This window comes from Rhodnius prolixus, unplaced genomic scaffold, assembly GCF_049639745.1.
Source record: "Rhodnius prolixus isolate KJV_2025 unplaced genomic scaffold, Rpr scaffold_3, whole genome shotgun sequence".
NCBI classification, from domain to species: Eukaryota; Metazoa; Arthropoda; class Insecta; order Hemiptera; family Reduviidae; genus Rhodnius; species Rhodnius prolixus.
In genome coordinates, this window is record NW_027411603.1 from 28,568,102 (window position 1) to 28,584,566 (window position 16,465).

At 43.2% G+C, this 16,465-nt stretch overlaps 1 protein-coding gene across 1 annotated transcript; it reads left to right on the forward strand.

Annotated features, from left to right (window-relative positions):
* The first annotated feature begins 5,484 nt into the window (after positions 1–5,484).
* On the forward strand, positions 5,485–10,331 carry LOC141452326 (uncharacterized). Its single transcript, XM_074124349.1, has one exon. The coding sequence runs from the start codon at positions 5,485–5,487 to the stop codon at positions 6,229–6,231; it is 747 nt and encodes a 248-aa protein (XP_073980450.1). The 3' UTR covers positions 6,232–10,331.
* Positions 10,332–16,465: the final 6,134 nt, after the last annotated feature.

The following is a 16,465-nucleotide window of genomic DNA, read 5'->3' on the forward strand; positions in this document are numbered from 1 at the left end:
GATAGTATGGCGCCTATTGCGTAATTTGAGGCGTCAGTAGTTACTGTAAAGGTTTTGTCAAAGTCAGGGTATTGGAGGATAGGATTGTTCTGTAGGATTTCCTTCAGTTGGTTTATAGCTTGAAGATATTCTTTGTCAGTAGGGTCTATTTTAGAGTAATTTCTTAATAATTTTGTAATGGGTTTCGCTATTTTGGCATAGTTTCTTATCATTTTTCTGTAGTAGCCAGTTAGGCCAAGAAACTGCTTTATTTGTTTAGTGGTTTTGGGAATAGGGAAGTTCTTTATGGCAATAAGTTTATGAGGTGTTTATTTCCTTGTTTAATATTAAGGTTTCAGCTGTGCCCGTAAGTCTGTACTTAATTTTTTCTAATAGTTTCTCGTGGTTTAGTTGTCTCTCTATTATGTTATATTGGCAGACATAGTTGTACACTTTTGTTATCGACTGAGTAAATTTTAAAAGTGTTGTGGGAATGCCATCAAAAGTGGGGCTATGGTCATAGTCATCTTTTTGCATATAGTTGCGCATTTTCGGTCTATGTGGAGGATTTTCTCCGGATGTGGAGGGTATGAGGGGTTGCCTAATTACGTTCTGAGTTTCTGGGTTGGTATTTCCCGTATTGAGAGGTATTTGTGCCTCATTTCTGGGTATTACCATATTGGTGTTTTTTTTTGTGAATTTCTTTTTAAGAGGAATGTTTGTTATATAGGGGATACTTGATTTTTAATAAAAATATAGCAAGTAGGAGTTCCCCAAAAATGCCAATGTTATTGCAGGATTTTAAATGTTTAGTAAAATTAATTAAAAAAAGGTGTTTGTTCTTTTGCCGCCTAGTCCTTTTCACACTAGTTGGATTGGTTGCTTTTAATTGTACTTTTTAATGTTGGACTTAGAGGAATTTTTCTAAAAAGGTCTAATTGTAAAACGGTCAAATTGAGTAGTGCTACCTGAGTCCTGTCGCAGCCTGTGATGTGAGTTCTGTTGCAGAGATGATTGCTGATGTTGCCTTAACAGTTCTGGATGGAAGTGGTGAGGTGATTCAATGTACCCACTATATGGTCGAGTGGTGTTGTACTATTCACTTATACACTTTTTTCACCTTTCCCACAAACTTTCCACTGTTTTATAAGAGTGGTGTTTCGTTTTATGAGAGTAATCACTTACTGTTAATAGGTATGTTTGAGGTTCCTGCAATCGGGCGCCAGTTATATGTTTATAAGCGGGAATTGAATTTTTAAAAACAACTCTTTATTCACGGCTTACAAACATATGGTATAAATAGAGTAGAATATTACACAACACTTAAACTTCACTTAAAAGACTGGTTTACAGTTATAATTGTATACAGGACAATGTCAGGGTAGCAAAACTAACTAAGGTGGGGAGCATGGGATTTATATAGGTTATGATCAGGAAATGTGTGGGTAGTAGTCTTATAAGCAATATCAACGATATAACTCGGGTGATATCTGGAGAGGCAATTGACACACAGATGACCTTCCGTAACGAAATTTCGCCTATCACTTACAGACAAATGTAAATATCCGTCAAATCTGGACAACCTACGTGCCCCCTCACAGAAATAGCATCGGACTAAAGGGGCTGAGGAAGCCGGGGCACGGGAAGTAGAAGGTGTCGGCCGTTGGACTGGAGGCGGTGATGAGGAGGGTGAGGACCTCCTCGGTGGACAGGGAACAAACTGGACCGATTTGGGTGTACAGGGCTTGAACTGACGCGGCGAGGGAACTCCTACCGCCTTAGGTTCTGGGACAGGAGAGGTAGGACCTCTCCTGTCCTACAGGGGCTAGACTGGACAGTGTGGTGGGGAACAACGATTTTATAAAAGCCAGTTTGGGGGAGAACCTGTCCTCCTGATCCTTCAGGAAGTCCAGCACCTGGGCACTACGAGGTAACTCATCAAAAGACCTCAGATACTATTTTCTGAACTCCTCCTGAAGGCCAGAAGACAGAACAGACAGGGTGATGTGGCATAAAAGGAAGTCCCAAGGGTGCGGGATGTCACATTGGTCCAGCATGATTTGCCTGCTAGACAGCCAGGCTATACATTCCTCTATGCTGGGATCCCTTGCCGGAAACTGAAGGAAGGCTTCCATCATGGCGCTAGCAATTCGTAGACTTCCTTCATACCGGGCGTCCAGTGTCTCCCAGGCATAGAGATATCCCGCTTCCGTCAGTTTAGCATTCTGAATTATTGACAAGGGGGGCCCTTCAGGCAAGACCTGAGGGCTTGAAGCCGTTTGGCAGCAGGGAGAGCCAATTTATGGACTTCGGACTGAAACGTCCGCTTGAACTTCCCGCTCGAGGAGTTTCCTCCGACGAGGGGGAAATTGACGGGACTGGCGACACAGGGGGACTGACTTTCTCAGGTGGCTCTTCCATGTTTATTAACCTCTTCTTTACTGAGTTTGTAGAGAGTTAAAGTGCACACAGTACTGACAATCCAGCCGGCTACATTCCCCACCATACTGAATTCTTTTTAACTCAAGGTTGTTTTCCCCACTACTTGTTTACAAGCATTTTAAAGCTTACATCCCCTTCTTTAAGGGTTTTAATCTTTTTAAATCTCCTTATAATTAGTAACTTATTATATTTCCTGTGCATTTATTCAATTTTTTTCAATAATTAATGCTTTTAATTATGTTTAATTAGCCTAATGTTTTGGGATTATGATAGCTAGAAAGAAATACTTTTTAAAATAATTTATTTTTACGTCTTTATAACAAAAAATTACAAAATATAAAATATGTCTTATAAATTATGAAAAATAGAAATAACTATAATGTTTTTTGTGTGTGATATATTTCAAAGCATGGGACCACACCCAGTCCTTCATTGCATTTATCACAGTAATATCTTGTATCCTTTCTTTTCTGCGCTTTTTTACATACTGCGCAGGTTTTCCGTGGGCTTTTTACTTTTGGCGAGTCAGGTATTAGCTTTGGGAAATGTCTCTCTGTTAATCTAAATGGTACGGATTCTGATGACCGTCGCCCGGTTTTTTTCCTTTCTTTGTGGTGATTCTCTAAGATTTCTCTAATTAGAGAAAGTTGAAAATCGGCGAAAGGCATTTTCTTTCTCGTTGTAATTTTATGCAGGATATAGGCATTCATTATACTCAAATCTAATATGTGTAAAAAATACTTCCTATACCATTTAGACGATTTTCTTATAGTTTCCACAGTTGACAGTATCCTATCTGCTATATCCACTGCACCCATATTTTTATTATAATAAATTACACATGCAGGCTTCATTTTTTTCAACCCCGTAACAAAATCAAGAGGTTAAACTAAACACAGACAATGAATCTTGACAAAATAATACAAGTAAAAATATAGATCAGAATTAAATAAAAGAAACAAAATATAAATACAAGCAAAGGCTTAATTCAATTAAAATGTGATTTAAACTAAAAGTTGAAACTTTATAACAAAATCAAACAATGAAAAAACCTGGTGACATTAATGACAAAATGAATATATCGTTACCAAAGAAGTTTTAGGTCAGCACCGCCCCCCTCTCAAAAGCCGGTATCTTTGGAGTAATCAATTCCTGTAATTGTCTTCTGGCCAGCTCACACACAGACTCGTCGGCTAAAACGGCTTTAAAGGGTTGCTTCTTCTAGTTCTTTTAATTTGCTGAAGGCTATATCTAGAAAGCTGTTTTCAACGCCTTTTCCATTTTCTCTCCATGTATAGTTTCAAGAGTGGAGTCCACCCACAGATTAAATTTTATGGATGAATGGCGTTACCAAACTTTGATGAATGATGTCTAGAATTTTTGAACGTAGGCTTTCTAGAAATATTGGAAGATCCATACAACTTGGTGAGCGTATAAGATATGATGCAAAACGTTCCTGAAAAGCGGTCTCATACGGTGTTATATTATTTAGCCCTGTAGATAATGGCAAGAGCTCCTTTCTGGAAGGTTCTCCCAATCTTGATCTTTTACTTCCACAGACAGCTTCATGTAAACGGCCATTGTGTATATCAGCTTGTATACAGTTACAATGCCTGCACCTGAGAAGAAAACAAATTAATAATACGTAAATAATTACAACTTCATTTATTTTTTACTTACATGTAGCGTCCTCTGGCTGTACACTTCTTCTTACGAATTTGAAGATCTTTTTTGTAAAAATTCGCTTTTCCACTTGTGCAGCCCTATTTTGCATGCTCACCGTAAGTTAAAGCTCTATGAAGTTTAAACTGATAGGAGTTTTCAAAATTAATATTGCACTCTTTGCACTGAAAAGATAAGAAGCTTTGTTTTTTACTTTTGACTTTGATATGCTAATGCATGAGTAATAGTAATAGTAAAACTCATATGAACCATGATGATGAGAGCTGATGAAAAGAGCTTATTTATTTTACTTGTTAGAAGACAAATGCGTAGTCTAATGTAAAAGAATTTTAGTGTTCTAATCATGAATTTAGCAATTTAAGAAGCATAAATAACTATTATTATGAACTATCATTTTTTTAAAGTACGGACACGCTAAAATCAATAACCGCTTAACAAATAAGTGATTTTTTTAAATTTACAAATAAGTTTTTTTAAATTAATGAAAAATTGATGTTTATTCAGACTGTAATTTAAAAGAAATATTTACACCGATTCCTCGGTATATTAAAGACAGTTCTAACGGTTTATAATTAGTTATCATTAAATCGGTTATTTTTAAACCGTAAGCTCTTGGTAGAAAACATTTAATACATCTTAATTCCTCATCTTTCAACTTAACAACTATTGCATTGCCTACTTTGGCATCTACTCGAAGTATTGAAACGATTGGATATTTTTTATCTATTTGAAGTTCTTTTATAGATTTTGTTTCAACGATATCATATTTCACAGAATTTAAGGCTGATTTTAGATCAGACATCTGTGAAAAAAAAGAATGTATTACATATTATTAGAAATTACATATAGCAAGAATGAAGAAGTCATCACGTAGATCATCAATATCATAATCATCAGGATAAAAGTCCTGAGGATTCATGAGTATGGGCCATCCGGGCGGCCTATCGTCTCGACGGCGGGTCCTTACATCATAGCAATGTCATCGAAAATAATAATGGAGTTTGTTTTAGCCTCTTCAGGCGTGGGCACCTGGTTAGTATCGTTTACTGTGGAAAACCCCACTTCCGGCACCCGTTTACAAACCTCTTCCAAGTATAAATACTTTTCCTGTTGTAACGATCTGCTACATACGTAAATATTTTCAAATTTCAATCCATTTGGATGTAGAATTAAGCAGGTGATTAGGTTGGTTTTACCCGAACCAGATGTTCCACAGATCAATGCTCTTATACTATTCGGCAAGAGGACACCATGACGACTGGCCAAGTTCTCAACATCAGGTAGTAGATTATAAATTGGTAATCGTTCACTTTGTTTCTCTAGACGCATGACTAGCTCTACATATATATAAACGCTCACGTAGCAAACACTCTAATCATAATGAGAAAGAAAACCGTCGGGAGAGGACTTATAAACTCAGTGATTGACAAACTACCATTTGAAGCACACATTCCCGGCTATAATTATTGTGGTCCCGGAACTAAACTTAAAAAGAGATTATCACGAGGTGATAGAGGAATCAATCCTTTAGACGAAGCTTGCAGAGAACACGATATTGCGTATTCTGAAAATAAGGATCTAGAGGTAAGACATACGGCTGATCGTATACTTGCGGAAAAGGCTTGGCAAAGAACAAGTGCTAGTGACGCATCTTTGGGCGAGAAAGCAGCAGCCTGGGCTGTTACAAACGTTATGAAAGCTAAAGTGAAATTGGGTGGTGGTGGGAAACGTCGTAAAGGTGTTTCCGTTAAAGATGTGATAAATGCAGCTCGTATAACTTCACCGCTATTGTCCATTAGTGATGGTTCAAAGAAAGCGCTGAGAAAGGCTAAACGTTACATTAAAAATAAAACTAAAATAAGGAAAATTCCAAGAGTGTTACCAGTGCCTAGAACCGGTGGTATTCTACCATTTTTAGTGCCTTTATTTGCAGGACTTTCTGCGCTAGGAAGTTTAGCTGGAGGCGCTACGGCAATAGCTAAAGCAGTCAAGAATACTCAAGAGGCGAGAGATCGTTTGGAGGAAATGAGAAGACATAATAGAAAAATGGAAGAGCAGCATGTTGGCAGTGGATTTTTTCTCAAACCCTATAAAACTGGTTATGATTTAGTTAAGAAAGCAGAATGACTACATCCTCCTCCTCCTGACAGAGCACTCACAAATATAGATTTGTTAAAATTTGCCAAAGACATTCCTCATTTTAGAGGTGTATACATGCGCGACACCCTACCAAAGGATATTAAAGCGGATGAATGCGCCATTGTGAATTTAGATTCAATTAGAAACAGCGGTACTCATTGGGTTGCGTATAGTAAAAAAGGTAATGAAATCACCTATTTTGACCCATTTGGAAATCTTAGACCTCCATTAGAGCTTTTACGCTATTTCAAAAACTGTAAAATTACCTACAATCGTCAGAGGTATCAGGAGTGGAATACGCCTTATTGTGGACATTTATGTTTAAACTTTCTCTATAATAATGCCTAATCTGGTGTAGAGAGGTTAGTCATGTCGTTCACCTTCACGCTGACTGGTACATCCAGTGTGCTTAGTAATGACATATTTCCTCCCATTGATCTATCATCAGAAGGTTACAGCATCGTTAATCCATTCATGCGCGTCACTAATTAGATGACGAGGCATTTGGCTATTGACAAAATTTATTTGAGCTAATTCATATTACAATCTGTACATAACATTCTAATAGCTTAATTTAGTAAATACAAATCATTTCCAGCAAGAGATAAACAAAAGTGAACAATTACTTTGAGGACCAATTTGGCCTTTAAATTATACAACCAAAAGTAACCAATACTTAACAAAAGAAAAAAAAAACATACGGTGATGGTCATAGACACATAGCCCTTGAACGGCTCAAGCACTTGTTCAAACTATTTACAGAATGAGATAATAAAGAATCCACCCATGCAGGGAATCAGACCCCAAATTAAGCCATTCGGAAACGCAATAAGTGCGACCTCGCACACACGGGCGGCTCTACGCCCAACAAGGCCTTATATGGCCGACAAAGACGGATCCGCAAGCGGATCAACCTGACACTCTCCGATGTGGAAAGTGGAGTGCTCCCTAGCCGCATCCATCACCCGGCTCCCAGAGAATACGCCCATACCCTCCCTTACCCACCTCAGCTGACCGACCCGCGCCTCAAAGCATTCCATCGCGTCTAGTTCATATGTGAACCTCTGAGGACCCTCTCTGTTATCCACTCCAACACCAACTTAGTAACACCCATCTCACGCAAATCCCTCGCCGACCTGCTGCACCAAATTCCCTTCCACGTCACAGTGACAGCCACCACACCAATGTCCAGCTTGCCCGTAAGCGCCCTCGCAGCCTCATGGATCGGAGGCGTATCATATTTCCTTATTTTGGCCTGATTAATAGTCCCCATACAATCCCCCGGCGAAACTATCTGAACGTCAACAATCCATGCCCTACTGCCTCTCGTCACTATTAAATCCGGGCGGACACACGCACCATCGAGCCCCATCACCACCTCGCGGTAGACCCCGAACCACCGCCGCTCAAAAGAGCCCGCCAGCAGCCGAACCACCGCGTGATGGCGCAAAATACGCCCCCCCTTCGTAAGCGGGCATAGCTGAATAACATGAGCCACCGTCTCCGGCAGCTGACACCCCACCCAACATGGGGAACCGCCCTGATCACACCTACCCCTAGCCGTCCGAGTCGCGCTCGGCAGGCAACCCGCGTGTAGACGGACAAATTGGACATATTCTCGTCCCGATAGAGCCGCCGCACGCAGTCCTTTCCAACTATACGAAGCCCTTACCGCCTCGGACTCCTTCAGATCACTACCATCCACCTTACCGCATAGTTCCTCCTTCTGCGCCTGCCGAACCGCTTCCACCGACTCGAAGCCTCCAAACTCCCTAACCCCATCGCCCAGCTCCTCCGCCTCATCCTCCCCCCATCCAGCCATTACTCTCTCACGCCGAATCCTCCTCCAAACCGGCACTAGCTTTGACAGCTCAGCCACCCCAAGCCCACCATACTTAAACGGGGCGTGGATATACGTGTTCGGGACATCATGAGGCAGATGCAACCAACGCCGCACATGCCCCCGCACACTCACGTCCCACCTGGACAAGCTTGTTTTTTTCAAACGCCCCAGCACCAATTCCTGGAACACCCCCGGCAGGACAAAATCTCGTAACGCTTCCATCTTCTGCTGAGGCTTCAATGGGGCCCGCTGTATGCAATCCAGCTTCTCGAGCAAACACGGCTCCGCCTCAAGCACCCCAGACGGCCCAAACCGAACCCCCAGGTATCCGAAACTATCTGCCACCCCGATAGCAGGGAGCTCTAAGCCCCCCAACCGGAACACCGCGCTAGTATCCACCTTGATCAGCTTCTGCCTGCCTGATGGAATCAGACTGAGAGACCACGATTTTGCCGAATTGACCCCCAGCCCACAGTCCGCCAGACTAGCCTCCGCCGTCATCAATAATAGCCTCATACCGACCTCCGTTGAGGCAAATAGTAACATATCATCCGCGTATGCCATCGCGTTAATTCTACGCCCAGGCGTACCAATTCGAAAGCCAACCCTCTCAGGCAGCCCACTCAGCACGCGGTCCATGACCAGATTGAAAAGAAACGGAGACAACGGGTCACCCTGTCTAACACCCCTCATTACCCTGATTACCCGAGATCTTTGACCACGCCATCTTATCCGCAACGAGGATCGCGCCAAACAGGATTCGACGTATCTCACAAACACCGGAGGGGCCCCCCTCATACCCAACAACCTCACAATGGCCACGTGGCTGACACTGTCAAAAGCCTTGGCCACATCAAGGCTCACCATACTCAACGCACGCCTCGACTGCCAAACCTTCCGCATGATCGCATTCAATCTGACCATGGAATCCCCAACTCCATCCACTCCGGACACAAAACCCCGCTGCGCCGGCTCATGCTTACATAGGGCACTCAGCCTACCCGCCAACAATTTATGAAAATGCCTAACAATCACCGAAGTGATCGTTAATGGCCTATAATCACCAGGTACGGGCGGCCGCGGCACCTTAGGGATCAGCGTGGTCTCCAACTCTACGTTATCCACCGGAGCAAATATTTCCGCCGCTGTCCATCCCTCATCAGTCCTCCCTACATCCCCACTCCAAGGCGTCGACGGAGCCTCAAACACTGGCCCCCAATAGTCCGTGATTTCTTGCAACGTGTGGCCACCAAGATCCCTACCGCCCCCCAGCACCCGATTAATCGCTGTCCTGCGGTCACGCTTCCACAGCTCCTGGACCGGCGCATACTGCCGCCGCCTTAATCGTCGCGATGAATGGGTACCGCTCTGCGCCACACCAACCCTCTCAGCGACGCTAGACTCTACCACCATTCCAGAATTTGTACCGTCGGGTCCCGCGCCACTAACACCTCTTGTACAGCCAATACCTTCTCTGCCTTTCTCCCGCCCCAACCACCTCCCTATTGCACCTCTCCGCGCCAATCCGCCCCTCTGCAGCATCCGCGCTCAACAGCATACAAACCATCCGACGGTAATCCTCCCTCTTTCTAACCCCTTTGATGCTATCTACCGTCCGATCACGCATACAACACACCAAGCGCTGGACCAGTCCCTCGCCACCTCCCTCCCGCACTAATCTAGCCTCCCACCCGGCCAATACCTGCAACTCTTCCACCGACCAACGCCGCCTTACCCGGTCCACATTTATATCTCGATCGAATTCCGCGGTCGAATGCATCGGGTCAGTGGCCATAGTCGATTGACTTGACTCTCGCCTCAACTGACCTCTTCCACCCGGGACACGTCATAATTTTTTCGGTCCTGGTCCTAGCGATTACACACAACGGCCAATTGATGCTGATGATCGTATTGCTATGGAACATGATTTATTATATGAACGTGCACGTTCATTTGATGATATTCATGTAAGTGATGCGAAAGCAATAAAACAATTTGGTAAAGATTTTATAACAACTGGTAATTGGCATTCGTTAGTTGGTTTCGCTGGGATTGGTAGTAAATATGTAGTTGAAGGTATATTACATAAAAATATATATCCTAATTTACAGCGGAAAATAAACTCAGAAAAGACGGTAAACCATTCAACGAAGGCAATTATCGGTGGGGTTATAAAGTCTACTACAGACAAGCACAAAGACGTGCACAAGAAACGCAAAGACGTAGAAGGCAAAGACGCTTTGAACGAATTCAAGAAAGTAGGGAAGAAGAACCGGAAGAGGGACCGTCACGCAAACCAGCAACAGGAGAATCACATTTTGAAGAATTCCTATCGGCGCAACAACCAAGTGATCAAGAAATTGAAGAAATGACAGTGAATCAATCTCATGAAGAATTACCTGCATCCCGTATACGCCGAGAAACGACTGCAGGCAATCAGACAACTGCTATAAGTGGATCATCTGCGACAGGTGGTATAAATAATGATATTCGTTATATTTCTGCTGCTAAGGCAGGTATGGCGCATTTTGCATTTGAACATGTACATTTAATTAATACATGGGGAAATGCCTATAAAGTAGCTACTCCAGGGACAGAGTTTAAAACAAAGGTTATGTTAACTAGTTTAGCATGTTTACCAGTATCTGCAGTTTGTTTTTGGATGTCTTATGCAGAATATAAGAATTTACCCGATGGTACACGTATTGTACGTGTAGAATGTATTGTTACACCTAAAGGGTTTAAAACTAGTTTTGATACAGGTACGTCCATTACATCGTCTGCTAATAATACACAAGGTGTATTTGGTCAATGTGCCGTTGGTTTGAATAATAAATTAATGATACGCAATTATGAAATTGAGCGTAATACAACCGCACCTATGGTCATTGATAATTTTAATGTTCCTAAAACACATGATATTAGTGAACGGTTATGGGGACATCATATGTATGATGATAATTACGATGTGTCTATTCCAACATGTATGGGTATTTCGCGTGCATTAAAATTATATGCTGGTATCTTGCAGCCATATAAAGATACTGATAAAAATAAACAAGTATCTGCTGGGTGGCCTGAATTAAATAAGCATTTAAAAATGTATAATTATTTAGATCATATAGATATTCCTGTTGTTCATTATCATTATGATATTAAAACAAATGTATTGAAGGCTAAGCAAACGCAGATAGATATTGATGATGCTGCGCATCATGAATGTATTATGGGTGGTGAGGATATTTCATTATATAAAGGAAAGGTGGATAAAGAGGCAGTTACTATTACAAAAATAAATAAATTGAATAGTATTAAACGTACAGAAAATAGTTATGATAATTATATAAAGGAATGTGTAGAGCAATGTCATTCTGTAACCATATTAGATCATACGCCTCCAAATTCAGGCCATGCTCAACCATCATTACATATTGGTATTTTACCAATTCAAAGTAATGCTCCAGATAAGGAATTACAGGAATATGTTACTGCTTGTGCTACATGGGAGGTAAAAACCAGAATTGAGTTAGTTACCGATTATAATCAGGATTATATTCATAATTCCTTATATGGTCCTAATAGGACTCCATTTGGTAGTAAACCATTTGGTATTGGTATGATGTATAATAATAGTATTTTAGGGTTTGCACCAAGTTTAAATTAAAGTCATATATGTACACATATCCATTTATTGATCATTATGATACAGTATGTATTATATATTTTATAAATGATACAGTATGTAATTATATATTTTATAATAAATCTAAATTAAAATTATTGATAACATCTGCTGCTGTTTGTGTATGATCTTCCTCTAAATTGGCATGCATATATGTATAATCGGAGCCAAAGTCATAATCCATAATATCATCATCTGCATTAGGTGGTGTAATGGCAGTTGATGTATTTGTTAACAGCTGAAATAAACCTAATGGATGTATTTCAGCTGTTAATTGTTTAATATTGTTATCGATACGATGGGTCCAATAAAACCTACGAATGCGCGTTTGAAATTCAGGTGTCTTAGGGAATGGATCTCGGTTACAGGTAACAATAACAGGAGTACGATTAATGAGGTTTTGGGATTCGTATTTAATATTTGCTGGTGTTGGTGTACCAGCAAATAATAATTTAAAGTTTTCTAACGCCATTGGCTCAACGTTGGGTTCATCAAATATCAGTAAATTACGACGTGGGCAATCTTGAAAAGGAAATTGAGAAAACCGATTGCTGTTGCCTATATATCCTGTATTAATCATTAGTTTTCCTACAATGTTGGCGAACCAAGTTTTACCAACACTAGGAGGACCACTAATTAATAAGCAATTGCACTTCTGTGATTCATGTTTTAACAACGAAAATAAAAAAGAAAGAAATATAGCAGTATCATGAGTAGACATTTGAAGTGTTAGAATGGTATATATAAATGTAGCGGAGTCTGTAATGGATAATAATGTATGTGGGTGTGAGTAATACTGAATATATTGAACAGAGTCAATATATTCCATTAGATCTATTAATGTCTTGGTAGATAATGTAGTGCGATGAATCTTAAGAGCACTTTGAAATACAGGATCACGCTCTGTAATAAATTGATATTCGCTGTCTAACCAAATAGCAGAGGAGGTTACGTCATGATCAGGAACGATTACATGGCTTTGTAACCACCGGAAAATCGCCTCAATGGCATATTGCTTTCGAGACCAGATCCCGTGTCGGTTACTTTTTCCATTTCTCGAAACAACTGACGTAGTAAACGGATTTGAGGAGTATGTTGGAGAGGATTTAGAACTACCTGAGCATATTTCTTCGTACATTTGTAGCGTTGTGTTGGATCCATCGTTTTCGCTTGTTGGTACGGCATAATTCGTATTTGTACAAGACTCGACCCAGGCGTGGCCATCGACCGACGTTGCGAGCCGTTGGCGCCCTTCCAACGTTGTATAATGTTGTAGATTCCTGATGTAATGGGATAGACGTTCGAAGGTTCCTCGTCTGACGACTCGTCTGTTATAGTGTTGTTTGCGCCCTCTTTTATATTGGTGTTGAATTGAAGCGATCGGTCCGCAACGACAGCTTTTGTTGGAGTATGCACAGTCATGGACGAAGTGGATGTGTGGGGTGTCGGAGTTATGTTTAAAGCAGTACCAGAATCCATCTGGTCGGATGAACCTAAGTACTGCTGTAACGACGTCGTTACACATTGAGTCAAAAGATTGAGCTCGTCCAGGGAACCAGACATCATGAACGATGAATCGTCTGGTTCGTCGGAAAAGTAACTTTGAGCATCTGTGGAATCCAGATTGGTATTGGACGAATAAATCTCCAACATCTGGTTCCATAGAGTTTGAAGTGTCGGATAAGTCTTCAATACCTTCAATGAAATGGTCTTTAACAGTTGTGGCATTTGAAGATGCGTCAGAAGCTGAAGGCGGATGTATGTTCGTATGAGTGTCCATATTGGTTTTATCGATATTTTGCGTTTGGGAGATGTTTTCATACGTTTGACCGGCGGTTCCAGAGCCTCCAGAATCGCTGGATCCTTCATCTGAGAGTTGGGCATACATGTGTCACACTGACAGTTGCTGGTATGAACTTCGTCAATATGATCGGATGTCGACATATCTATAAATATACACTGCATGAGTACATAGTCTAATAATACAATGTAGCATTGTCAATACGTATATAAACATAAAGTGTGTACTTACCCAACAGCCTCCAAGGCAGCCTCATCTGCCCACCCTTCACATTCCGGGGGGGCGTCCCTCCCCGGGCAATCCCTCATCCGATGTCCCGTTTGCGAGCAATGCCCGCAGACGTCCTCGCGATGCCTACAGTACTTAGCGATATGCCCCAGGCCCTGGCATCTAAAACATCTCGAGATACCCAGATAGTCCTCGACCCGGCACGAGGCCCAACCCATATACAAACGGCCTTTTCCTAGCAGATCTCTCCTAACCTTAGGGGTCACCTCCAAAATCAGATTTACCACATCCGCGTTTCTGCTGCCCTTCTTGAAAACCACCCTACAGTCCCTTTTAAAGTCATCTACAGACCCAACTTCCATATTCTGGCTAAATATCCGTTCGACAAGCTCGCTCTCTCCTACACCGCGCGGCACATCGTAAACAATAATCCGGGGCAGATCCTTTCCCACCTCCCTAATGGTCACCCCCAGTGCATCCCACCGACCATCCTTCAACGAAACTTGTCCCCTACTACTGACTTCCGTTTCGAGAACTACGGAGCGAGACCCCCGCTTCCGGAGGCCCACCACCTTCCACCCCTCTATCTCGGGGTCGAATCAGTTGAGGCAGAAACAGCCGAAGCCTCACCCAAATCGATCCCATCGATTGAAGAGTGCCAACCCTCAACAACTGTTCTCCGCGCCTCCCCAACAGCCTCCAAGGCAGCCTCATCTGCCCACCCTTCAGCCCCATGAACAGACGCCCCCATCTCCTCAAAAATACCTGGACTTAATCTATTCAGCCGGGCAACCCGGTATGCCGGAATCATGCGCTCCAGTGACGTTATCCCCAGTCCGGCTTCTCTGGTCGACGCATGAATAAACGCGTTCGGACAATCGCGTGGCAAATGTAGCCACTTCCTCACAAAGGAGCGCACAATAACGTCAAGACTGTGCAGTCTACCCCTCCCCGGAAACCCAAAAACCAACTGATGCAATAGCGAAGGCAAGAGGAAATCCCTAAGTATACCCAATTTCTGTTGCGGTTTCAAGGGAGCCCGATCTAGTCTCCCCATCTGCTGAGAAAGCGCGGGTAATCTCGCAACTACACCTTTACTATCAAAGTAAACTCCAACATACTCCCACTGATCAATTATGCTCAGAACACGAACTGGCCCCACTTCCAGAACGAGAGACACCTGCGTGTCAACTTTGATCAGCTTCTGCCTGCCCGAATGGGCCAAAGCAAGTAGCTCCGATTTATCAGCATTAATCGCTAGACCACAGCGCCCGAGTTCGGCCTCCGCTACCCGAGCCAAGCATGTTATACCCTCCATCGATCCAGCAAATAAAAGGAGGTCATCCGCATATGCCACCGCTCTGACCCTCGTTGCAGGAGAACCCGTCCAAAAACCAACCCTCGAGGGAAGAGCCAACAATACCACATCCATAGCCAGATTAAATAGGAAGGACGACAGGGGGTCACCCTGCCGCACCCCTCTTCTCGGCACAATGGGGGCAGACTCCCTACCCCCCACGACCAATCTCATACTAGAATCCCTAAAAGCAGCCGCCACATAATCAATAAAAGGCTGGGGAAAACCCCTGTCTGCCAGTAGACCCAAGATGGCGTAATGACTCACAGAGTCAAACGCCTTTCTCACATCAAGCTTGAGCATATATAATGATCTGCGCCGCGACCAGGCCGCCTTAATCAAAGAATTAACCTTGACAATATTAGTGGCCATTCCATCGACCCCAGCAACGAAACCTCTCTGCTCAGGCGCATGGAGCGCAAGACCATTGAGCCTAGCAGCCAATATCTTGTGAAAATGCCTCACTATCACTGAGGCAACCGTGATGGGCCTATAGTCTGCGGAGGTAACAGGCTCATTAATCTTTGGTACAAGCACCGTACGTGCTCTTAGAAACCACTCGGGCATGCTACCCCTATAAAGAATGAGATTGAAAACCGTTCTAATTATTACCAAAGGCGTGTGGCGCCACCAAGCAGGTGAAATGCCATCCGGTCCAGGGGCCGCCGATCTCCTCGGAAAGGAGGCACGTATTTCGGCATCAATACACGGGCGCCATAAAGCTTCAACGCCATGCACGGCCCTATCCACACATGGCACCTCATCCCACGGCGCAGATGGAGCCTCAAATAACGCTCTCCAGTATAGTTCCAGATCCCCAAGCGCGTGAATCGCAGCAAGAGGCCCTCTACCATCCAACACTTCACGAGCCAATGCCCTCTTATCTACCGCCCACAATCTCTGACATCTCGCATAATCATGCCTCCGTCGCTGCCTCGCCCCTATAACAGGAGACCCCCGCTCACTACTCGGAGTGGACCGAAGGAACGTCACCGCCGGGAACGCTTCGGCACCCCACCGCTCTAGTGCTTCCCCATAATCACCCCCATCGCACAATCCATTTATGACTGTCAAAAGTTGGTCAGCTCGCATGGCTCCCCCCAAAACACGTAGCTCTTCCCTCTCTCCCTCCAACTGGTCCAAAATAAGCCCCCGGACATCCTCCCGATGAGTATCCAAAGGAACCGCCCTCATCGCGAGCACGGAAATCTCCGCCAATACCCGTTGATAAGCAGGAGTCCTTCTAATCCCCTTAATAGCGTCCACCGTTCTAGACGGAAACCTTTCCGCTAAAGCACGCTGCAAAGGGAC

Coding starts and splice junctions, on each gene's coding strand:
- LOC141452326 (XM_074124349.1), top strand. CDS start 5,485: ATGAGAAAGAAAACCGTCGGGAGAGGACTTATAAACTCAGTGATTGAC.